General features: G+C 52.2%; 1 protein-coding gene across 1 annotated transcript in view; it reads left to right on the forward strand.

Annotated features, from left to right (window-relative positions):
• GAN (gigaxonin) overlaps positions 1–21,688 on the forward strand; it is a 95,768-nt gene extending 74,080 nt beyond the window's left edge. The window contains exon 10 of the mRNA XM_042967946.1: positions 21,650–21,688. Coding sequence (XP_042823880.1) covers positions 21,650–21,656 — 7 coding nt within the window. The 3' untranslated portion in view covers positions 21,657–21,688. The remainder of the gene's footprint in view (positions 1–21,649) is intronic.
• Positions 21,689–25,743: the final 4,055 nt, after the last annotated feature.

A 25,743-nucleotide genomic window follows, 5' to 3' on the forward strand; every position in this document is an offset into this window, starting at 1 on the left:
CTCCATCAGTGATAGCTGTAGCCCTATTTATCACTCAAATGCATATCCAAAAATAGAAGGAGTAATTCTAGTCATTAAAGTAACTTTTAGGGGCACCTGGGTGGCTCAGCCAGTTAAGCATCCGACTTGAGCTCCGATCATGATCTTAGGATTTGTGAGTTTGAGCCCCGCGTCAGGCTCTGTGCTGACAGTGCAGGGCCTGCCCGGGATTCTCTCTCTCTCTGTTTTCCCCTGCTTGCGATTTCTCTCTCTCTCTCAAAATAAATAAATAAAAACTCAATAAATAAAAAATAAAATAACTTTTATACAATGATTATCATGGGCTTCTGTGAATCCAGTAGCCAGTAAATAGTATGATATCTGATAATAGCCAATAGCCAATAAATAACATCCAATGTCTAACAAATAATACTGAATAAAATATCCATAATAAGTAGGAGTAGTGGTTGTATCCCTTCAAAGAATATCCAATAAGTATGTTGGAGCAATAGTTATACCCATTAAAATAATTTTAATACCATTATTACCGTGGGCTACTATGAATCCGATATCCAGTAGATAATACCCAACATCCAATAAAATACGTAGTGGTAGCAGTCATATCCATTGAAATAATTGTAATCCTGTAATCACCGCGGACTATTGTGAATCCTAAGAGATGCCATAAAAGATGGCTTGTGGGAGGGACAGAGTCGGGGGTGCCCACAGGGCAGACACAGGGGGACACAGGATCTGAACTGGAAACCATAGGCTTATCTGCCGCATCCTTTCTCATCGCTGGGGGACCGGCCACCTTCTCCCTGTGACTGTCTGCCCCTCCCCACCCGCGGAGAAAGGAGACCCTCTTCCCAGCCTGCCCCCTCCCTGCCATAAACCCTAAAAATCAATTCCCGAGGCATGTCCAGTCTCAGCCCGTTAACGGTGGAAGCGGCCGGCAGAGGGCGCCCCAAACCCACAGGGCCAGGGGCTCCTACCAGCAGGGCGAGGGAGTCCTCTGGGTCCCTACCCCGGCTGGTGTCCAGGGGAGGAGCAAGGTCTCTGGTTTCGCTCTCTCACCTCTCAGCCAGGTTTCCCCAAGGGGACCGCGGGACTCTGGACAAGACTGGGTGATTCTTGCTGGTGATGGTGGAGGCACGAAGGGTGGGGTGGTCCCCATCGAGGCTACCCCTGACTCTGGGGGGTTTGAGCACCGGGTTTGCGGCTGGAGCATCTGACTTAGAGGCTCCAGGCCCAACAGAAGAACCACAGTCCTTTGTCCCTGTGTGTGGTCAGGCAGACCCCGGATGGTCCATGCGTTCTCCCTTAGCACACGCCCAATCTGGGACCTGTCAACAATGCCCCTGAAAGAGCTCTAGAATCTCTCTGAGAGGCAGGTGCCTTGTGGCCACAGTGGTCACCCTGATCACCCTGGTGCCCATGGCAAGGGCTTAAGTCGTCCGTTTCCTTTGTCTGTAAAAACGGTGACCATCATCCCGATGGACCTGACAGAGAGGTTTGCTGCAGGACTGTGTGGCTGATGCCTGCAAGGACCGTGGGCTACAGAAGGCTTGCGCTTGACCACTCTCCTCGATGCCCACTTGCTAATCCAGGCCACTCTCCTCTGCCCCCACCCAGACAGGACACGACAGGCCACCTCTGTCCCCCACCCCCACCCTCCAGACAACTCAGGCCGCCTTCGTCCACCCTCACAGCCCCTGCTGTCATTTCTTGCCCCTAGACAATCTGGGCCACCATCTTCTTCCCCTGCTCGACCCCCCCGGCTCCTGAATGACCTCCCCGCCTCTAGGCTCAGCCCCCACCCCCATCCACTGTGTACCCTGTAGCCAAAATTACTGCTCTCTTATTTATTTGTTTATTTTTTTTAATTGTTTAATGTCTACTTATTTTTGAGAAAGAGACAGAGGGTGAGCAGGGGAGGAGCAGAGAGAGAGGGAGACACAGGATCCGAAGCAGGCTCCAGGCTCTGAGCTGTCGGCACAGAGCCCGATGTGGGGCTCAAACCCATGAGCTACAAGATGGTGACCTGAGCCAAAGTCGGATGCTTAACTGACTGAGCCACCCAGGTGCCCCAGTGTTTATTTATTTTTGAGAGAGAGAGAGAGAGAGAGAGAGAGAGAGAGAGAGAGAGAGAGAGAATCTTAAGCAGCACGGAGCCTGACCTGGGGCTCGATCCCACCACCTTGAAATCATGACTTAAACCAAAATCAAGTGTTGGGCACCTAACCGACTGAGCCGCCCAGCGGCCCCCAGAATGACTTTTCTCAAATGCAAATTTGATCACATCACTTCTTGCTCAACACCCACCAAGGGCCTCCCATGAAATTGGGGATGAAGGTGCAGCTCCTTGATGTGACCCCCTTGGTCATCTGGCCAATGTCCGGCTCATCCGTCTAAGTGACAGGGCATGACCATGGGGGTCCCAGGCAGGTTGGAAATAGGACCCTCCGCTTGATAGTTGTTAAATATGTGTGCACTTTGGTCCCAGAGGACCCTCCGTTGTTTGTTAACAGAAAGGACCTCTCTCTCTCTCTCTCCGGGTGAATACAAGAGTGTGGACTCAATCCGGGTAGCCTGACGACTGACCCAGAAGGGTCTTTCATTCGGCATTTCCCGGCCGCGTTGGTGGATGATGCAGTCGTCCTCACTCCTGACACACTGCGTCTTGGGTAGATTCTGTGTCAAAGTCTTCTCCACCGTAGAGGGCCTCTGCCTTCCCGACCCGAACGGGGGCAGCCGCGTACACGCAGCCGGTCTCAGAGCCGCGTCCTCACTCGAGATGCGTACATGAGAACACAGGTGGGTCAACACCAGGCAGAGGTGCCCTTGCCACGCCCACCTGAGGGCACCGTTTCAGAGGGGCCCGTGTGACCTTCCGATCCCCCTGGCCTGAGTCACTGCCACATGACTGATTCGTTCCCGAGGCACGCGGGCTTCTTGGTGGGTGCCCCGAGGGCTGGCCGCCGCGTCCATTCGGCCCTGGCTCGCCCTCACGAAAGCACCTCCCCGTCTCCTGACTCCGGGGCTCGCAAACATTCAGACCTGCCGCCTCGCTTATACAACTGATACTTGGTCATGTGACTTTCCGTCCCGAAGTTGAATTTATAGGTGTGTAATTCACCTGTATGTGTGGTTTCCAAAACGACACGATGCCCTGCTTATAATCTCAAGGGGAAGGATTAAAAGGAAACTAACTGACCATCAAGTCGTACGTGAGGTTGCTGGACCCCCTCAAAGATACAAAGAAGGAATCGGAAGCTTGGCCCCGTTCCAGGATCCCCAGGAAGGCCGCGACCACAAAAGCAGACGGTCACAGGTGTACGTGTGGGTGAGGCCGTGGGTGACGTGGTTTTTGGAAATGGCGACCAGCTCTTGGTCAACGTCCAAAAGAAACAAAGAACAACCTTCCCTCCGCTGACACGGTGGTTGCAGTCCCGGAAAAGTCAGCGACTATAAAACTGGGCAGGGAAGAGAAATTTGCATTTATATGTAAAACGAAGTTGGATTCTAGACCCAGATAACGTCTGGCCGGGACTCACCTACACGAGCGCCGCCCCGTGAGGCGTCGGACCGTCCTGCGGGACTCGGACCCGTTCTTCGTCAGGGAGGCCTGGCCAGCACGGGGCAGCACAGGTAGCCTTCCTGCCCACTGCTGCCACCGAATGCCTGTGGCCCCCACACACGTGTCGTCGGGACGAATTTCCAGCCTTCGGAGGGGCAATCGTGCCCCCAGGAAAACAACAGCGGGGGAGGGGGGCAGACCGTCCACCGGCTCCCTCGCCGTTTCACCGAGGGGTTACTCTTTCTGCAGGTTTCACGTAGTTGTCATTCCTCCGGGAAGCCCACCCTGACTGCCAGGCTGGGTGACCGCCCTTCTCGGCGCCCCCGGGAGGCCAGGAGCCTTTGGCCTTCACCTCTGCCCCCCAGGTCAGCCTGAGTGCCTGGCAGACGAGAGGCGCTCCATAAATTCTCGTCCAAGACGGGATCCTGGTAGTGGTTCCTGCCTCTGTGCTGTGCTCACTCGATCCTCCTAACAGCCCAGGAAGTATTCTTATTCCTGTTTCAGACGAGGGAACGAGGCTCAGAGAGGTCAGGTGACGGGCCCCAGGTCACACAGCGAACCAGGACGCGAGTCTGGAGTGGCAGGTCCCCTAGAGAGGCATCTTCCCGTGGGTCTCCCCTGCCGCCCTGCTCAGCACACCCAGCGGCTTCTCCACCCCAGACACATTCGCCGGGACGCCACCGGCCCCAGGGGTGACCCTGCCCTGCTGGGGTGTCCGGCACCCGCCCAGCCCACACCCACAGGCTCCCTGCACCTGAACACAGCAGCGTTCCCGCCTCCCAGCCTCCCCCTCCGTCCCCGCCACCCCAGCTCACCCGTCCTGCTGGAGGGCAGCGCCTGGAAGGTGGGGCCCAGGCCTTGCTCACCCCTGGGGCCCAGCCCCAAGGGGGGGCCAGCACAGGGCCACACCTGTAGCCCAGGGGTGACCAATCACGTGGGGGTCCCCACAGCTGGCTGGGCTCCGGGTCAGCTGAATAACTACGAACGCACGCCAGGCAGTGGAGGGGGCAGAGGGGCAGGCAGGGGCGTCTGGAATCTTCCCCGAAATTGCAATTGTGGAGAAGGATGCTGACATCCGGCTGGCCCGGGAGGCAGGCAAGGCTCAGCGTCTAAGCGTCAGTGCCCCCTGCCCCCCGAACAGGGTCGGCTCCACAGGCTTCGACGAGCTTCCAGCCGCAAATGGATGACGGGTTGCCCTGTACTTGTTGTGGTGGGTGAGGGGCAGGGAGGACCGTTTGTGGAGCCGCGTGGCCACCCAGCAAACGGCCCGGCCGTCTTCCTTGCGGGGTCTATTCCATAGCTACAGCGACACGTGGCTGCTGATTTCTCTTCTCTGTTCCTCCGTTTCGTCACCTGTACCTGAGAGTTTGGGAGCAGGTGATCTTCAAGGTCTCTTGTGCCTTTTATGTTGTAGGATTCGTCCAACAACAATTTTGGAGCACCTACTAAGTACCTGGAGAGTGCGATGCATCCCAGAACAAAATTAAAGGGCCATCCTACCTAAGATCAAACCCTCCCCACTCCCTGGCCTCCCTCCAGCCCACTTGATTTTTCCTTAGCTTTTAACAGCACCTGAAATACCTTTGATTTCACGCGGGTGTCTCCTTTGCCACGTGTCTCTGTCCGCGGCAACGGGAGCAGGGTCAGCACATAGTAGGCACTCGATAGATACACACTGAGGGGCGCCTGGGTGGCTCAGTCGGTAAGCGTCTGATTTCGGCTCAGGCCGTGGTCTCACGGTTTGTGAGTTCGAGCCCCATGTCGGGCTCTCTGCTGTCCGCGCAGAGCCTGCTTCGGATCCGCTGTCCTCCCCCACCACCCCCGCCCCCGACTCTCCGCCTGCATTAGATGCTCTGCGTGGCATCTCGAGTACAAACTCACAAGGACACACAGTGAAAACCATCTTTTTAGAGTGAGCTGTGATCCTCACGATATTCCTGTTACCTCTTTTGCGCCTCCTCAAACCCGCAAGAGGTTGTGTAGGAGGCCAGGTTAGCGCTGCCTTCCAGAGAAGGCAATCTGTTCCCAGACCGCAAGCAACCCATCTCCGGGATTGTGGGCACGTTCCTCAGCTGCTACCAGCCGAACCCTCCCGGCACAGTGAGCAGCTTCCTGGATGTTGTGGATCTTTTATTTTCGTACTCTGTGCCTTTGCACCTGCGGTTCCCTGCGCCTGGGAAAACCCTTCCCCAGCCCCTCCCTCCCTGCCAGGCACATCCCTGCTCTTCTTTTGGGCTCTGTGGAATGAGCGCCTTAACTCTGACCTCCCTGCAGCATCCTGGACGCCGGCCCGTCCCGGCACAGCATCCGTGTAAATGACCAAGTAGACGCCTGCTCTCTGCCCACCAGGCTGGGAGCTCCTGGAGGGCGGGGCTGTGCCCAGGGTCTCACAGGCTCAGCCCTCGGACGTTCTGCCTTCCAGGTGGATGGGAGACCAAAAGCAGAGCAAGGTCGAGGCGGGTGCCAGGTGCCCATGGCGGGCACGGACAACACAGCCCCCCGGCAGGCAGGCAGGCGGGCGGGCTGGCCAGCCACCAGCACTTGGTGGACAACCTGCTGGGCGAAGGCGTGCACATGGCTGCCAGAATCCCGTCTGCTGCTGGAAGGTTCCTGGGAATCCCGTTGTACCGACTCTTTGTACTGAACACAATTTTTTTTTTTTTTTTTGGTCACTCCACCTGAAACCTCTTCAAAATGAAGTGTCTAGCTCTCTGTAGGGGATCTCCTGACCCATCGTTCCTTTTTAATGTTTAATTTTTTCATTAAATTTTTTTAATTTTTAAACTTCTTAATTTTTAAAAGTTAGGGTATAGTTAACATACCGTAAAATGAACACATCTTAAGCGTACCGCTCCGTGATTTTTTATACATGTCTCCTCTGAGAAACTACCACTGAGATCAACATGTAAAACTCGACCCCCGGGCCGCCCATCTCCCCTCCCAGTCAGTAACCCCCAAGGTAACCCCCATTCTGACCCACCCGGCAGGCCGTCCACCAGGCGGGCCAGCACGTTTTCCAGGGTTACCCTAAAAAGTGACGATGCGGTGAGGGGCTTAATACAACAGAAACTGCCCTCTTACAGTCTGGAGGCAAGAGTCTGAAATCAAGGCATGGGCAGGGCCAGGCTCCCTCCGAAGGCTATGGGTTGGGCGGGGTGGGGGGGGGGAGGGGTCCTCCTCATCTCTTCCAGCTTCTGGTGGTGCTCTAGGTGCTCCTGGGCTTGTGACCACATGCCTCCCACCTCTGCCCTGATCCTCACATGGCTGTCATCTTCTCCGCCAGTCTTCTCTGTGTGTCTTTTATAAGGACATTTGTTATTGGACTTGGGGCCCACCCAGGTAATCCAGGTTGACCTCATCTGGAGATTCTTAAGAGACTCTTTTTCCAATAAGGTCACAGTCACGGGTTCTGGGGGTTAGGACGTGAACATATCCTTTTGGATTTACCACGAAAAGTTTTTTTTTAATGTTTATTTTTGAGAGAGAGAGAGAGACCGAGAGACAGAGCGGGAGCAGGGGAGGGGCAGAGAGAGAGGGAGACACAGAATCGGAAGCGAGCTCCAGGCTCTGAGCTGTCGGCACAGAGCTGGATGCGGGGCTTGAACCCCCGAACCGTGAGATCATGACCTGAGCCTAAGTCAGACGCTTAACTGGCTGAACCACCCAGGCGCCCTTGGATTCACCATTTAATTCACGGCAGTCACCAAATGCAGAGTGGAGGTGACTGCCTTCCCGTCCTTGTCTTCCACAGAGTTCCAACGTGTCCTTCCAGAGCCAGTCCCTGCCTGTGTAAGAGGTGTGGTGTGTGTGTGTGTGTGTGTGTGTGTGTGTGTGTGTGTGTGAGATTTTTCCACAAACTGCATTCTCTACACACTTCTGTACTTGGCCTTTCTTAATGCATCTTAGTAATCATCCCATGACCATACAGCTGACCTACTCCTCCTAACAGCTGTATAGTCCTCCTTGGGTGGGTGTACCCGCCTTATTTAGCCATTCTCCTCTCGATGAATATTCTGAATATTCGGGTTGCTTCCAATCATCTGCCATTCCCACTGGTGCACCCAAGACCGTCTTGGCAAGTGGTGGCTTTGACAACGTGCGTGAGCCTATCTGTGCAGAAAATCCCCAGCTTCGCTTCTTTGGTTTATGAAAGACAGCGTAAGGGGATTAAAACCAATCTTTAATTAAAAAAAAAAAAATCTTCCCTTGTCCCCACCACACCTACCGCTCTCTGCGTCTTCCCTGCCAGCCTGGTCCTCAACCAGAAGCATATTGCGAAGTTACAGGCGTATCATTTTTATTCTGTTCCATAAGATACTCCTTGATGTCGTACGGGTTTTCCGTGTCATCCGCAGTCATCAAAGTTACATTTTTTGTGGCTGTGTGACAGTGTCCCTGGCCAGACGGGTCGTGACGTACGAAGCCATTGCCCTGTGTGGACTCTTCGGGTTTATTTTCTCTTCCAGAAAACTCTGCGGGGAACCGTTTCTTTCCAGTAGCTTTTTAATTTTTTAAAAAAGGATAATTTCCTTAGAATAGTTTTCCAAGCCTAATATTATTCAGTCAAAGGGTAGGAACAACTTCGCAGTGTTAGCCACAAGCTGCCAGATTGCTTCCCCAAGGAGCCCGTCTGCCTGGTCCTGACACGAGACCCCAGGTGGCTGGGCCTGCCTCACTCGCCAGCCCTGACCCGGCATCGATGGCTAACTCTAACTGCTCAGATCCGAAAGAAGATGTGGGGCTTTCCTCCCTCTGTTTTCCCAGTTGGCCAGCTCAGGCGGGAACTCTCGGACCCCACCCGCCCCCAGCGCCTCCTGACATGAGCGGGTGGGGGTGGGAGGTAGGATTCTGGCCACACCTGAGTTTGAACATTTTCCATGTATTTGTTTACTCTTTGCATCTCCTCCTGGGCCCTTGTAGGTTTACAGGCTCTGGGATTTGCATGCCTTTTTTGCTGGAAACTGGGTTCATTTTGTCTTGCCAGCAGCTTCTCCTTTGGCATATTTTTGTTCTTCTCTTTCCTGTTAACACGATGTGAAAGGTGTATCTGGATTTTTCTGTCTCTTTATAAAAGAAAAAATAGGGAGAGAAAATTGCTATCTTGTGCTGCTCCTTTTCAAGTCTGTGTGCATGCATGTGTGCATGTGTGTGCATGTGTGTGTGCGTGCGTGTGTGTGTGTGTGTGTGTACAGTGTACTCAGAAATACGGGTAAAGTACTTCTTTCTGACATACTTCTCGTCTTGTATACAGACAAACCTTTGTGATGTCTGCCGGGAGAAGGGGTGCAGTGTGCCTGGAAAAGTGTCACGAATTAAGGAGCATGTACCCAGACTCTCGTGTGCAATTTTGCTTGGGGCCCACCCCGCCCCTCACCTAGCGGGCAATGTTTGTTGGACGCGTGAATTTTGCCGTATTTCCCTCAATTCTTTTTAAGAAGCATAACATTCTAGGTAGAGCTAAAGGCCCTGAGTTCAGGGGGGCTGTTTTGGATCCAGGTTTTCCTTCTCTCTGCAGGGATACATCACCCCTCTCCTGCGCGTCTCTTGCCACGCGTGTTTCGGTGTGACCACCGTTCACGTACGCCTGTGAAAACCAGCGTTTTCGTGTGTCCACATCTATGTCAACGGTACTAAGCTGTCTGCACGGCTCTGTGGCTTGCTTTGCCCACTGCTTATGCTCTTATGTAGTTCCCCACTGGGTGCGTGGACCACAGTTAATGAGCCACTCTTTGGTCGATGGCTGTATTGGCTTTCTAGGGCCACCACGGTAAAAGTATCACAGGCTGAGCGGCTTAAACAACAGAAGTTTATTCTCCCACAGTTCTGGAGGCTGGAAGTCCAAAGTGAAGGTGTTGTCAGGATGAGTTCCTTCTGGAGGTCAGGAGGGGACAATCTACTCCAGGCCTGGTGGCCTCGGGCGTTCCTGGGCTCCCAAACGCCGTTCTCCCCGCCCGGAGTCTACCCACTGCTTTCTCTCCGTGCATTTCTGTCTCTGTGGCCAAATGTTACCGTTTTCATAAGGACACCAGTCTTGTTGGATTAGGGCCCACTTATATGACCTCATTTGAACTCAATTAACTTTTTGAAGAACTGTCTCCAAATAAAGTTACATTCAGAGGCACTGGGGATTAGGGTCTCAACGTGTGAATTTGGAGGTCACCTGGGTGGCTCAGTCGATTCTTGATTTCAGCTCAGGTCACGATCTCATGGTTCGTGAGGTCGAGCCCTGCGTCTGGCTCTGCATTGGGCATAGAGCCTGCTTAAGATTCTCTCTCTCCCTGTCCCTCTTCCTCTGCCCTTCCCCCACTCTCTGTCTCTAAAAGAAAAAAAAAAAAAACAAAGAAAGTGTTACCTCTCATGTCACATTGTAGGAATTCTTTGTAAATCCTGGATCCCAGCCTGCACTGCAAGACATTTCTGCTGGTCTTTAGCTCATCTTTATACTTGTTTATTCTTTGATGTGCAGAGGTTTTTCATTTTAATGTAGTCAAATGCTGCAAGCACCAAGGTTTATCTTGTTAAGAAATCCTTCCCTACCCCAAGGTCATAGAAATAATGCCTTATATTTCCTACTAAATCATTCCAAGTTTTGTTTCTCAAGTCCTGGCCTCAGTCCACCTGGAATTTGTCTGTGTGTGTAATGTGTGAGAAGAGTCTAATTCTGTTTTCCCAGACGGATTGCCAGTGGCTGTCCCCTCCCCATTCCACACTCTGGGATCCCGGTGGACCCAGGCCCCGCATCCAGTTCCCCGACATCAGCATCCGTGGCATACCTGGGGACCACCTTCTGACAGAGCAGAGCACCCAACACAGTGACACCTGTGCCTGTCCCCAAGGATGAGCCCAGCTGGAGCCTGAACGCTGGGTGCATCCTTCTGGAGGGGGCTGCAGGGACGGGCTCTGTATTAGTCTCCTGGGTCCGCCATAACATATTGCCGCAAACACGGGGCCTTAAAGTAACAGAAATGTATTCTCTCACAGTTCAGGGGGTGGGAAGTTTGAAGTCGAGGTATCATCAGGATTGTTTCCTTCTGGGGCCGGAAGGGAGGACCTATTCCACGCCTTGCGGCCATCAGCAATTCTTGTCCTGAGCCTGGAGATGCATCCCTCCAGTCTCTGCCTGTCTTTCTGCTCTCTCTGTGTCTGTGTCCCCTCCTCTTCTCTTCTAAGGATTGTCATTAGATTTAGGGCCCGCCCTAATCCAGGATGATCTCATCTTGAGTTCCAGAAGTTAATTACATTTACCAAAACCCTTTTCCCAAATAAGGTCACATTTGCAGATTCTGGGTAGACACCTCTTTTGGACACATTCAACCCCACTAAGTGGGGAGAAGAGTTTCTCCGACAGGGTGTGGGAAAGGAACAGACCAACACCTGTCTCCCTCACCAACATACGCTTTCTTCTGGCTCCCTTGTTCGGTGAATGGCACCGAGTCCGCCATTTTCTTTCATTTCCTCCTTCCACTCCCACATCCGGTGATGCGCTATCCCACCCCTGGAAATATATCTTAAGGAACTGGTTCAACAGCATTAACAAAAAAAATCCTCTCTTTGTCATTGCTTTGTTACTAATATTGAGAGGGTGGAAACAGCCCCCAGGAGAGGAGGTAACTACTTAATTACTTCAGTAATATTTGATCATGCAAACTTACTGACGGTTTAACGGTAGACATGAGAGAGAGAGGGCAGAGAACAAGATGATGGCTATTGCTACCCCCAGAGTGAGGAGGGAACATTCCCACGTGATGACCGGAAAGATCACATAATGTAAATTAGGACGGGGACCCTAAGCTAGCCTGAGTCTGTGAAGCTGAGTCGTGAGCGCTAAGTTGACTCTGGCGGACCAGGCAGAGACAGGAAGGAGCGTGCACCAAAATGGCAGGAAGGGCTTCACGTCCCTGGGACCCATGACTGGCCACCAAAGTCCCCAAAACATGGCAACACGGAATGGCTCGTGACTCCGTGAAAAATACAGCATAAAAGTGGATTTACAAGGGTGGCTGGAAAACAAAAATTGCCCTATGACCCAGCAATCCCACCTCTGGACATCTACCCATATGAAAAACAAAAGAAAGAAAGAAAGAAAGAAACAAACAAACAAACAGAAAACGGGGATTCAGAGACGTGTGCACATCTACGTTCATAGCGGCATTACTCACAATAGTCAAAAGGTGGCGACAACCCAAATGTCCATTGGTGGATAAGTGGATAACTGACATGTAGTGTATACATACGATGGCATGTTATTCATTTGCCTCAAAATGAAATTGTGGCGTATGTTACAACTGGATGAATCTCGAAGACATTCTGCCTAGTGAAATAAGCTAGTCGTAAAAGGACGAACACTGTATGGGTCCCCTCACACGAGGCGCGAGAGCAGTCAGATGGCGGCTACGAGGCCCCAGGGATGGGGAATTAGTGTTTACTGGGGACAGAGTTTCAGTTCGGGAAGATTAAAGAGTTCTGGAGGTGGATGGTGTGGATGTACTGAACTTAACAGAACTGTGCAGTTAAAAATGGGTAAGGTGGCAAATGTTAGGTTGTGTGTATTTTACCATGATTTTTAAATTTTTATTTTATTTTTAAACAAAGTTTTAATGTTTATTTTTTGAGAGAGAGGGGAGACAGAGACAGACGGAGAGACAGACAGAGAGGGAGACACAGAATCTGAAGCAGGCTCCAGGCTCTGAGTTGTCAGCACAGAGCCCAACCCAGGGCTCGAACTCGTGGACTGTGAAATCATCACCTGAGCCGAAGTCAGACGCTTAGCCGACTGAGCCACCCAGGCGCCCCCATAATTTTTTTTTTTTTTTTTTTTTTTACAAAGGACATCTAGCTCATTGGCAGAGAGCTGCCTGTCATTGAGAGCTCCTTTGTCTATTCAGCAAATCTTTATTTCTCTGTCAGGGGAGGTGGTGAGGGAAGCAGACAGGATTGCTGCCCTCCTGGGGGTCCAGGCGATAGGGACAGGCAGACCTTACTCAAATCACATCATCAAATACGTGCATGAATTTCCTATCAGTTACTAACTCTGTGACCTTGGACGATCCACTTCAGCTTTCTGAATTTGTTTCCTTCTCTGTGAAAATGGGGACAATCATATGCCCTGATAATGACGCTGGAGGGCCAGTGAGTGTCCTCTAAATGGCCCAGGCAAAGAGTGCTCAGCTTAGGGGCTGCTCTATACGGCTGAGTTCCTTTCTCATAGTTCAAAATCAGAAATCTATGCTTCAGGACATACCAACATAATTTGTGTTCCATGGGGATGCAGACAGGCAGTGTATATATTTTGAAGGTATGCAAAATCCTTTTATACACACAGAGGTTCTAGGTGGGTATTCACCAGGGTGTGGGGAATGGGAGATAGGATGTCAGGTAGGACATTTTTTTTAATCGTATTAAGGGATTTTCTGGCTGGATGATCTCAGGCAAATAACCTGACGTCTTTTAACCTCAGTTCAGTTTCCTCAACTGTAAAATAATAATACCCACCTATAGAGCGTTTTGGTTTTTTGTTTATTGGGCTTTTTTGTAAGTCTATTTATTTATTTTGAGAGAGAGAGAGAGAGAGAGAGAGAGAATATCCCAAACAGCTCTGCATTGCTAGTGCAGAACCCGACTCAGGGCTTGAACCCAAGACCCGTGAGATCATGATCTGAGCCAAAATCAAGAGCCTGACGCTTAACCGACGGAGCTACCCACGCGTCCCCCTATAGAGGGTTTTTTTAAATTCTTTATTATGGGCATTTCAACTCCCCACAAAAGAAGGAACCGTCCAATGGACCTCCATTAACCAGCTTCAACAATTGGCGATGTAATCGTCGATGGTGTTTCATCCGTCCTTCCTCCTGCTCACTATTTTAAAGCAAATCCCAAACAGACTCTTTAAAAGAGAATCACTACAATACCATGGTCACGCCTAAAGATTTTTTTCAACAATTTCTGAAGATCATCTAATATCTCATCAGTGGTTAATTGTCCTTGGCTGTCCCATAAATGCCTTTTTAATTTGATTTGCTTGAATTGGGATCTGCAAGGTCCACACATTATATCCTTTTCCCCAGCAATTTATTAAGACAATTTCCAAATGTCCAGCGAAAGTGGAGGAATTTTACCGTGGGCTCTGGCACAATCCCCCAGACTCCATCACTAACCCGTTACCGTGCTTTGTCACACGCCTACCCATCTGCCTGCCTCCCTCCAGTTGATAACACTTTTTTTAAGTCTTTTAAAATCTAAATACTATCCCCTCTCCCCTGTTTTTGCCTTGCCATTTATTTGCTGATGAAACTGTTTCATTTGTCCTGTGGAATTTCTCATTTGAGGATTAAATGAGCTAAGATGTACATTGTGCTCAGACTAGACCAGGTACCTAAGTAATAGTCATTATGATTTGCTTTTTAATTTATTTTTATTATTATATTTTAATTTTTAGAGGGGGAGGCCAAGGGAGGGAGAGAGAGAATCTCAAGCAGGCTCCACGCTCAGGGTTAGAGCCTGATGCAGGGCTTGAGCCCGTGACCCTGGGATCACGACCCCAGCCGAAATCAAGAGTTGGATGCTCGACCAACGGAGCCACCCAGGCACCCCATGGTTTTTATACTTAGTGTATCTTTTTATTTTTCCAAGTGAAAATGTATCGTTTTTGTAAAAAGGAAAGTAGTGGGTTTCAAGATGTTCTTGGACTGTGAGGACTTGTCACAGTGCCACTGGTTTGTGGCCACACAGTGTGCTCACCTTGATGCTGGGCCGGCCCATCCTTTAGGCCCCCAGGAAGGACCCCGTGGGCAGTGGGAGGTGGCACAACAGTGGGGCCGGTGGTGGGGACCAGCGCCAGAGGGGCTCAGCGGCAACGGGGGAGGGCAGGCACCAGGATGGGCTCCTTCCCTGGGGCTGAGGGATGCCATACCAGGAGAGAGGCCCTGAAGACAGGGAGGTGTGGGAAGCTGTAGAAATCCCAGGAGAGGGTGAAAACAAAGGCATGCGAGAGGGATCGCACAGCCTGCTTTTCAGGGGCTGGGGCAGGTGGAACAAGAAGAAGGAGCCTCCGAGGGGATTTGACATCATAAACTCAGACGACAAGCAGACAGATGAGGAATGCTCTGTGTCCGTCAGCCGCTGGAGCGGAGAAGCGGGTCGGTGGGAGGGAGCTCTGCGGTGAGGGGTCAGGAGCTCTGAGCCTGGTTTTATCCACCTGTCTGGGCTTGGGTAAGGCTCCTTCCCTTCTCTGAACCCCAGTCTCCCCGACCTGCAATCTTAGGTAGGTCTCCACGGCAGATTGGTGATGTCTGTCATGGCGAGAGAAATGGGCAGGGCCAGCCAGCTTTCCCACCCTGAACCCAGATCCAGGGCTTCTGAAATGCAACAAATCCTCAGGGTAGATTTGGCTAGTTAACCTCTCAAAATCTGCTTAAGATTTTTAGCCGCCCCACCAAAACGGGGGGGGGGGGAGATAAATACAGAAATAACCCCTTTACCTGAATGAGTGGCTCAGGACACAGCCACCTGTCATTGTGAAGCTACGTGGTCAGAGGTTGCACCGGCCAGCTTTGATCTTGGGGGTCATTGTTGTCCATGCCGAATGAGGTTCATGAGCCCCTTGTGTGCTGTTCAGGTTTAATGCCTCTAAAACTGCCTAAGTGCTTCACCAGAGTTGAGTCATGCCCCACCCGGGCCACCCGGAGGGGCTCCCTCTGAACACCCTGGTGTGCACTCGAGGACAGTAGGGCAGACCTGGGTGTCCCTGCCTGTCCCAGAGGAAACAGGAAGAGCCACGCCCTCCGGGGCTGGGCAGTGAGGTGTGTTGTGGGGCGAACTAGCTGGGGGTGGGGGCATCCCTGCAAAGTCCTAACCCCCCTGACCTCCGACTGGGTCCGGGTTTGGAAATAGCGCTGTCACAAATGTAGTAAGTTACGATGAGGTCATACTGGAGCAGGGCGGGCCCTGAATCCAATATGACTGTGTCCTTATAAAAAAAGGAATTTTGGACACAGGCACGCACGGGGAGAACGCCTTGAACGTGAAGGCAGGGATGGGGGGGGGGGGGATGCGCTCACAAGCCAGGGAACACGAGAGACTGCCAGCAAGCCACGGGAAGCTGCGTGAACGCGGCTCCTTTCCTTAGACCTCAGAGGGCACCTGCTGACACCTTGATTTTGGGCTTCAAGCCTCCAGAGCTGGAGAGGATACATTTCTGTTGTCCAAGCTGCCCAGTTTGTGGGGCTTTGTCACGGCAGCCCCATGAGACTGACCCAGGTGCTGACAGACCAGGGTCCTGGCTTGGCGCCTTCTCTGGGAGACTTCTGGCAAGCTGCTTTCCTTCTTGAGCCCGGGGCCTGGAACCTGAGGCTCAGGGGGGCCCGGCTGGATAAAGGGTAGCCAGATCATCAGATTCTTTACGTGGACGTTTGGGAGTGGGAAACCGGAAGGCCCTGGGGGACTGGGGTGAGGTGGCCTTTTGGGGCTCCGTGCCAGGCACACAGGCAGGGGGCACCGGAACAGATTCCCACAGAGATGAGGGAGAAAGAGGGGAGACAGCAGGTTCTGTGCAAACCCTGCCGTGACTCCCGTCCCTCTCAAGGCCTGGCTGTTCATCGTCGGCTGGGTTCTCACGTGTACATTCTTTCCACACACCCCCTTTCCCTGTGGTGTCACAGGGACGGCATTGGCACTGATCTCTTTGCCTGCTTTCGGAAGCGTTTTGAAAACCGTGAAGTGGGGTACACGTTTTCTCAGCTGTGCGTAGGTACAGGGTAGGGCATAAAGAAGCGGCCGACCCCGTCCCCGGTGTTCCAGGCCAGGGAGGTGTCACAGGGCTGCACAGAGAGGCAACAGCAATGCTACCCATGCCTGTCCCCCAACTCTAACTCAGAACGGGACAGAGAGAGAGAAAGCCGGTGAAGTCCCAGTGTTTTCCACTGTCGACCGTTGAATGCTTTTGTGAAATGTCAGATATTACATCCTTCTCCTTCCTCATCTTCTGTTTTTTCTCATTTTGAGAGACTTGGGCTAACAGAGGAGTTGCAAAAAGCACGATTGGGGCTAAAATGGAAAACACAGCACGAGCAGGTAAGAGAGTGGGTCTGGTACCAGATTGGCCGAGTGCAGGCGTGACCTTTGGCCAGTTGCTTAACCTCTCCGTACCTCGGTGTCCTCATCTGTGCAATGCACAAAATAAACCTCATTGCACTTTCGTGAGGATTAAGGAGCCAACCTATGCAAAGCGCTTAGCCCGGCGGCTGGCGCACGGTAAGCCCTACATGGTTATTTGCTATGATTATTAATAAAGAAATGCATGAGGTTGGGGAACACAGCGAAAGAAGTGGATGTCACTTGCAATCAGACATTTCTGGCGGGCGGGGGGGGGGGTGCTGTCTGGCTCACAATGACCTACCTGTATGACCATCCCTCTCACCTTCGGGGACTGGTCGCCGGCAACCACATTTGTACAACTTGGTTCCAACACCGGCTGGGGTGGGCATCTGGCCCAAGCTGAGCTAACCAAGTCCTTCCCTTGGAAGCGGGCCAAAGAGCTCCTAGTTTGATCCCAGATGGCCTCTCAAATGGCCACCTTCTGTCCTGCTGAAGTGACACAGTAGAGAAGGCCAGGGTGGGGGCAAGGATGACGTGGGGAAAAGCAGACGCACAAAGCAGAAAGAAGGCCCCGGGCCCTGGTTTCTGGTCTTTTCTGAGACCTGGCTACTTTTATGCCGTTGGGATTCCGTGAGATACCCTTGATTCTGTATAGCCCATTTGCACTCTTTTTGAAGCTACTCTGATTTCTGTGCTGGCGACACTTGGATGCTGCCTTTTTTTTTTTTTTTTTTTAAGTTTATTTGTTTTGAGAGAGAGAGAGAGAGAGCACAAGTGGGGGAGGGGCAGAGAGCGAGGGGGACAGAGAATCCAAAGCGGGCTCCATGCTCACAGCAGAGAGCCCTACGTGGAGTTTGCACTCGCGAACCGTGAGATCATGACCCAAGCCAAAGTCAGATGCTTAACCGACTGAGCCACGCAGGCGCCCCTGGGTGCCTGCCGCCTTCTCATTTCCCTGCTGGAGCTTCAAGAAAGCTCCACTCCTTTCCCTTTGGCCCAGGCAGGCTGGAATCAGTTTGGTGCTGTGATTGAAGGAAGAATATACCAGGGTAAGAAGCCATTTTTCTCTACCGTTCATCGCGCACACCGACTTCTTCCCAAGTCTGGTTTGGAGCACTTTATGCACATTCTCGCGTTAGCTCCATCCGGTATCGCCATTGGGTCTCTGTTTCTCAGATGAAGAGAGTGAGGGTCAGAGAGTTGACGAGATTGGGTTATCACCACTCAGCTAAGTAGGGTGGACAGCTGGGATCCAAATCCGAATTCTGTGCTGTCACGCTCCTTGCCATCGTCCCTGGAGCCCCCGGATGGCGTTCCCTTACTCTCCTGCTGTAGGGTCGGAGACAAACCCCTGGTCCTGCCTCAACTTCCTCATGTGCAAATGGGGTGACACCACCCCCCTTGCCCGTCTCTGTGTTGTCTGGAGGGCCCAGCGTGAAGGGGAACGAAGTGAGGTCACATTGAAATCGGTCGATTTAAGCAACTCACGGCAAAGGCCGGTGTGGGAGAGAGATGCAATTAATCTGAAAAACACAGTGGTTTTTATTTGTAAAACACATGATCCACGGCCTTCAGTCCTCCGCGTGGCCGTGCGTGGCTTCCGTTTCCCCGCGTCAACAGCGGCCTGGACTTGGGCTCTTCACAAAGTCCCTGTGAGTTTTTAAAGAACGGACGGCACTTATCTTCTTTTTAAAAAGTTAAATCAGCACATGCTTGTTGTCGAAATGTTGGGGGAGGGAACATAAGGAAGAAAACACTTACCCGTGTTCTCTATCCATGTGATGGATGTATCAAGTCAACTACGAAAGAAACCGTGACAGACACGCCAGCGTGAATGAGTCTGAGAGACTGTCATGCTGAGCCACAGACGTCAGACCCAAAGGCGTATGTATCTTTTGATTCTATTTATACGAAGTTCAAGAAAGGGTAAAACTATCTATAGTGACAGAAGGCAGAGCGGGGGCTGCCTGGGGCCGGAAGTGGGTGGCTGGGGTCAGCTGTCCAGGAGCAACAAAGAAACTCTTCTGGGGCTGTGGGAATGTTCTATGTTGCTATGTTGGTGGACATGGTGGTTACACGGGTGTGTACATTCATCAACACATATCACCCTGTTCGTTCGTTCATTTGATTTTTAATGTTTTATTGACTGGTTTGCTTTATTTATTGTTATTTTTTTTTTTAATGCTTATTTTTGAGGGGCACCTGGGGGGGCTCAGTCGGTTGATCGTCCGACTTCAGCTCAGGTCACGAGCCCCCGGTCCGTGAGTTCGAGCCCCACGTCGGGCTCTGTGCTGACAGCTTGGAGCCTGGAGGCTGCTTCTGATTCTGTGTCTCCCTCTCTCTCTGCCCCTCCCCTGCTTGCGCTCTGTCTCTGTATCAAAAATAAATGTTAAAAAAAAAAAATTTCAATGCTTATTTTTGAGAGAGAGATTTGAGAGAGAGAGCGCGAGCAGGGGAGGGGCAGAGAGAGAGAGAGAGGGATGGAGGATCCAAAGCGGGCTCTGTACTGACAGCAGAGAGTCAGATGTGGAGCTTGAACTCACGAACCACGAGATCGTGACCTCAGTCAAAGTCGGATGCTTAACCCACCGTGCCACCCAGGCACCCCTCAACCTGTTCTTTGGAACTGGGTGTGTTTTATTTCATGTAAACTATACTTCAATAGCATTAAGAAGGGGGGAGAAGTGACCTATAGTCCCGTCACCCCAGAGATAACCGCTGTTAAAGCTCAGTTGTGTGCAGGTAACTCAATCTTAATCAAACAGCTGATTCTATGTTTGAAATATTTGTTCCAGATAAACACTTGGTCCTCTGCGATACTTTTCCTTAACCTCAGACTTATTTGGTGAATGCGAGGAAAGGAAGGGAGAGGACGGTATCTTGTGCTCTTTTGGTTCCCAGCTTTGCCCTCCGAAACCGGGGAGGTGTGGGGTGGGGGTGCATAATCGTTGAGCTACCCAGAATCACAGGCTGCTGAATAGGAAACCTGTTCCCCACCCCCCCACCCCCGCCCATGAGCCTAGAAAATGAGCTGACTTCACATCAGCTCTGAAGAGGGAGGAGGTTGTTCCCCCACTTCACGATGAAAACGTGACTCCTCTCCTCACAGCAGGACAAAAAGCACATTTTATTATTTGATCAGTATGTTAAACGCCATCGGGACAGGATGTGTACTCCATTATGTTGGTGTCTCATGCCTGTTAAAATGAGGTTCGGGAACGCTCTCCTGGCTAATACAATTTTGAGACAGAGTTTTCACAGTAAGCTTCGGGAGAGTGGCCCCAAAGCGCCACGGATAGGTATGGAATTGGGACCACTTAAGACCAGTTTCGTTGCCCGCTTTTGGTGTTTGGCATTTGATTACAGGCACGGCCTCATGCCATTAAATAGGCTCCAGAAACGCGAGTTAAAACAGCTTGCGACCTACTCCTTCCTGTGAGTCCCTGTGCTCCTTGACAGTCTGATAAAACCAGCTGTGTTTGCTCCAGCCCCCGGGAAGTGGCATCTGAGGAGGAACGTGCCATTGCATGAGTGTGGACAATATAATGGCCCCCGGACGGCCACCCGCAGGACGCCTGGGGAGCAGCGTGCACCAGCGGAGAGGGCGGGAAAACATCTCCCTGGAAACCGGGGGCTCTCGACTAGGGGCGAGGTAGCCTTCCAGGTGACGCGTGGCAGGGTCCGGAGACATTCTGGTCGTCACGGATTACGGACACTACCGGTGTCTGCGGGCAGAGGCCACGGCCGCTGCTAACACCTCACGGTGCACGCAACACGACAGCTGGCCGGCCGTGAAGAACTACCCAGCCCCAAATGTTGACAGCGGCCAGGGCTGGAAACCCTGCACGGACGCTGTATCGGGTCTGTATGCCAGTTTGTGGGCAAATGGGATCGGTCTGGGCAAGTTGTATAGACAGAGAGCTGGTGGTGATCAGGGCCGTGTAAACACGGGTTCTGACAGTAGCCATGTCAAATAGCTACCACTCACTCACGGTTTCAAGGTGCCAACTCTGTGCCAGGCTGTGGCATGATCTCATTTCTATGACCTGGAAAAAGGTTCTGTTATGACCCCACTCTATAGTAAATCGACGAGATACATACAGCCGGGAAAGGGAATGGCAAGGAATTTCTCTTCCTGGCATATATTTTTTTAAGAGGAGGTGGGGGCGCCTGGGTGGCTCAGTCGATTAAGCGTCTGACTCTGGCTCGGGTCATGATCTCATGGTTCGTGGGTTTGAGCCCCACGTCGGGTTCTGTGCTGACGGCTCGGAGCCTGGAGCCTGCTTCGGATTCTGGGTCTCCCTCTGTCTCCCTCTGCCCCTCCCCTCTCTCAAAAATAAACATTAAATTTTTTTTAAAAAAAATAAGGGGAGAGGGATGGTCAGAAAGGAGGGGTGTCTGGTTCCCCACACTCAACTATGAGCTCTGTGAGGGCAGAATCTTGTGTGACCTGTGTTTGCAGCATAGAACGGAATCCTTGTCCCAAGTTTCAGTTACCCGCGGTCACCCCCTGTCCAGAAGCAGATGATTCTCGGCGGTAGCCTAACGCTCTGTCACAATGCTTACGCCATTCACCTCACTTCATCTTATCACGTAGGCATTTTATCAACTCCCATCATCACAGGGTGAGCACGATACAGTAAGAGACTTTGAGACAGAGAGACCACATTCACATAGCTTTATTTTTACCAAGTTTTTTTGTTTTTCTCGTAAATGTTTAATGTTTATTTATTTTTTAGAGACAGAGAGACAGAGTGCGAATGGGGCAGGGGCAGAGAGAGAGGGAGACACAGAGTCCGAAGCAGGCTCCAGGCTCAGAGCCGTCGGCACAGAGCCCGACGCGGGCCTCGAACTCACCAACCGTGAGATCACGGCCTGAGCCGAAGTCGGACGCTTAACCGACAGAGCCACCCAGGTGCCCCTCACATAACTTTTATTACAGTCTATTGTTGTCATTGTTCTGGCTTATAATTTGTCATTGTTGCTAATTTCTTACAGGGCCTGATAAATTCAACTTTATCGTCGGTGTGTATATACAGGAAAAAACGGTCTCTATGGGGTTCGGTCCTACCCGTGGTCTCAGACATCCACTGGGGGTCTTGGAACGTATCCCCCCGCGGATAAGGGAGAACCAGTTTGCCTAACAAAGTCCTTGGCGCCCAGGAGGTGCGAATAGACTGGTGTTTCACGGAACTGAATGAAACAATGAAGGAAGCAGGGAAAAGTGGCTTCGTCATTAGAATGCTGGCAGTGATTTCCAGCCATTCGATAGGCACCGTGTACCCCTCTGGGCTAGGCCCTGGAGACACGGGCAGGCTGGAGCTATCGGATCCTGGCTCTTGAGAGCTGGTTGTTACTTCTTCAGAAATTTTTCGAGGCGACTGTCAAACAGCCAGCGAGCACGCTTCAATTATATAAAATTACAATTAAAGTATAGTTTTAAAAAGGTTAATCAAACGTATCGCTTCCTAATTTTTCGACTGCATTTCATGAGGACCTCGGTTCTGAAGGTTAGATGTCTTGCAGTGGTCACCAGACTTTTTCTGTGAAAGGGCCAGATGGGCAGTATTTTACGCTTTGCCAGCCCCGGGCCGAATCTGGCCCCTAAGCCGTTGTTTGCTGGTGTGGCCCCTGGCATGTTGTATCTATAGGTGGACATACCCTCTAGCGGGATGCATCATCTTCCAACTCCTTGTTCAGTGATGCACTCTGCTAGCTTGGAAACTGCTATGGTGGGGACAGTGACACCACGGAAGGTGTCAAATGCTCTAAATCAGGTTCTCTTCTTTCCAGGAGCTGGACGTTAAACATTTACCAGTAAACCACCGGGCACAGCGATGGGCAAAAGTGGCATGAGCCCTGCCCTCTTGGAGGGTACAGTGTGTTGGGTCTGTTTGCCACTTCATGGTGGGGTGGGGCCAGAGGGGGGCCGGGTGAAGGCGGGTGAGGCTCCCCACTGCCGACCACCCTAAAAAAGACAACACCCAGCTGCAGGCTTGTCTGCCAGAAGGGGCAGGGCTGCTAGAAGGGGGTGCTGAGGTGAACCTCTCCTGGGGCTGGCCATCAGCCCCAAACTCTCCTCCCCAAACCAAGGACTTTGCCACTTTATCGCATTCTTCTGTGGGCAGTCCGCTCTGTCTTTACCCCCCTAGCTCAAGGGGAGACTTCAGGTCCCTGGGCGCTGAGACATGAGCCCACGAGAGCGGTTTACTCCCTTTCCACGGCAACGCCCGCTCCTAGCACTGTGCTTGCCTGACACGGAGTGGGCTTTCCACCGGGGCGACCTAGGGGTGAACCCAGAGGGGGCTGAACTGAAGGGAGAGAGGCAGTTTCAGCGAGCAGGCTGAGAGCAGAAGGTTGTCCTTTGGGACTGGCTCAAACAAGGAGAGATTGCCAGCAGAGAAGGCAGGAAATGATAGGTTTGGCCCGTGACCTGTGGTGAGTAGACCGGCCTGTGGGAGCCCAAGCAGAGTGAAGGGTCTGTGAACTTCTGCAGCCTTTGTGCTGCTCTGTAAACCTCTCCCGTTCAATGCCGGGAGGGCGCACTCTCAGGGGCCTGGCTTGTTCTTTGTAGAGTCTGGGTCCTGATGGCATCCAGGGTGACTTGGGTGTGTGATCCATCCATGGAAACTAGACAGGACTGGGTCTCCTACAGGGACTGGGGGTGAGAGGAGGGTGCAGGGAGGGAGCTTCTGATGGAATCTGGTGGCCGGACTCATTCGGTATTAGGTCAGGAACCAGGGACAGTGGGAGGCAAAGAGCTCGGCATCTCACCCGCTGAGTACCAGCACGGCCCAGCGTACAGACCGGTCCTGTTGCCGGCACTTCCCTAAGCACCAGGGAATAGGTGGGTGTTGACTCTCAATTGATCAGTCGCTGCATTTTTGTTCAGCTCTGGCTGCGGGCAGGCACTCAGTTAGCTCGGTTGGCAGCCAGAACTCCTGGATTCGGCCACCCTCTTACAAGCATCCCGGGGCTCCATGTCACTGACTCCAAATTCAAACCAACAAACAGTACTTAAAGATGACATCAGTTGAATTCAACCCGTTTCCCCCCGGGTACCCTCGCAGGAAAACATTACAAAGAAGGAGTGGGAAAAATGTGGAATTTCAGGTCAAGCGAAATTTTGGGTTCACATCTTGGCTGGATTCCCATAGTTGTCTGACCATCTCTGAGCCTTAACTTCCTCACCTTTAAGACGGGGATGATAATGATTCTTGCCTTCTGGGCTCACTGGGAGGAAGGAAGGAGAATAAACAGGAAAGCCCCAGCATAGTACCTGCGGCATTTGGTGTGCTGCTTATTTTTATCATAATATTCCGATTTAATTTTTACCAAAGCAGGAGCTGAGGATGTCTGGAATAGTCCTGGAAGAAATAAGGGATTCCTTGCACTCTGGTACATTCCACTGGAGTTTTGCACCCTTGACCAGGGAGAGGAGTGTCCATGGCGGTCACTGAAGTGGACAGCAGCTGCTCTGAGCTGTCCTACTCCGTGACTTCATGCTGGCCCCCATCACCTCCCTCCTGGGAACTCTCGACAGCCTCCGCACTGGTCTCCCTGTCTCCAGGCTGCTCCTTTGCTAACCCCGTCCATGTCATGCTGTGGCCAGTGACCTTATAAAGGTGACATCTATGAGCCACTCTCATGTGTAGTCCATGCGGTGGCTTTCCACTGCTCTCGGAGGAAAGTCTGGTCCCAGCACAGCCTGCTTGGCCCCTGCTCACCTCTTAGGCCTCTGCCCTGCAACCCTGGGATATTTTGCAGGCCTTGGCAAATGCATGCAGTTTCCCAGACAGCCCTAGTATTCTCCCCTCGCCTCTTTTCTCTGTGCCATCCCCTCTTCCAGGAGCACCGTTTCCCTTCTTTACCTGATTCCTGAAGACCTCGAGGAGTCAGGATGTGAACCCCAGGGCCACAGTCTGGCTGGATTAGGTGTCCCTCCTCTGTTCCCGCAGCCCAAGCACCGCGTGGTCATTGCCTTTACATTGTCCCAGGCTCTAAGCTCAGAGCCTGATGAGCTAAGTGAGCCTGGCATGTTACTCGGCCTCTTTGTACCCTCATCTGCCAGAGGGGATGGTGATGGCACCTATATTATAGGGTTGCTATGGGAAGGAACAGTTGTATGCATGCACAGCACTCAGCATACAGGAGGAGCTCAATAAAGGGTTGAACACCTGACCTCACCCCACCCCTTAATGGCCTGGGAGTCCTGGTCACAACCACGCCCTGAATCCACATGGGTACCACGTGGTGGGGGGTGGGGGTGGGCTTGACCCTTTCTTGCCCAATGATTTTCTCAAGGCCATAGTGAAGTTTAGAACTTGAAGAACAGAATTCGCCAGCAAATTGTGAGGAATTGACTAATTCCCTGTTTTCTCACCTAACTGCCTCCTCCAGGGCCCAGGAGGAGAGAACAGCTCTGTCCCTCTCCTGACACATACCATATGCTGGGCCCCCCAGCCCTGCCCCCCCCCCCCCCCCCAGCCCTGGCCAGGCTCAGGGATAGGATCTTTCCAGGAGCTCGTCCATCGTGTCTGTTCTTGGGGAAGAGTGGGGAGGGGATAATCCCCATGACAGGGATGCTGTGGGCAAAGTGCCAGCATTCACGATGTAATTCAACACACACTCACATATTCACTACAGAGGTATCTTCACTTAACAAAAAAGGCAAAAAATCTGGGGGCTTAAATGGCATTAGCTGCAGAAGCATGTGGCCATGAGAAAGCCTGGCTGAGGAGCTGAGTCTGGGTGGCTGCATGTGCGCCCTTAATGGCAGAAAGGGGACGTTTTGCCTCAGAGTTAGAGTTCCTGAGCGCCACTGTGGTTCATTCCACAGGGGTGCTTCCAATATGATTCCCTCCCAGCCTTGTGCTGGGCCTGCGGATACAGGGATGAACGGCCTGGCCTGAGCGCAGAGGCAAAGAAGCAGGCACTGCTGGGGCGCAGGCAGAAGACAGAGTGGCCCAGTAACTTGGGGAGGGACTTTGTTGTCTAGGTGCCTGGGAGGGGTCAGACTCGAGGGGCAGAAGGAGGGGGGCTGGGGAGTCTGTCCCCTCCCCCCAGACGGATTGAAGACCGGCAGACATGTG

The sequence above is a fragment of the Panthera tigris genome, chromosome E2 (genome assembly GCF_018350195.1).
Source record: "Panthera tigris isolate Pti1 chromosome E2, P.tigris_Pti1_mat1.1, whole genome shotgun sequence".
Taxonomy (NCBI): Eukaryota; Metazoa; Chordata; class Mammalia; order Carnivora; family Felidae; genus Panthera; species Panthera tigris.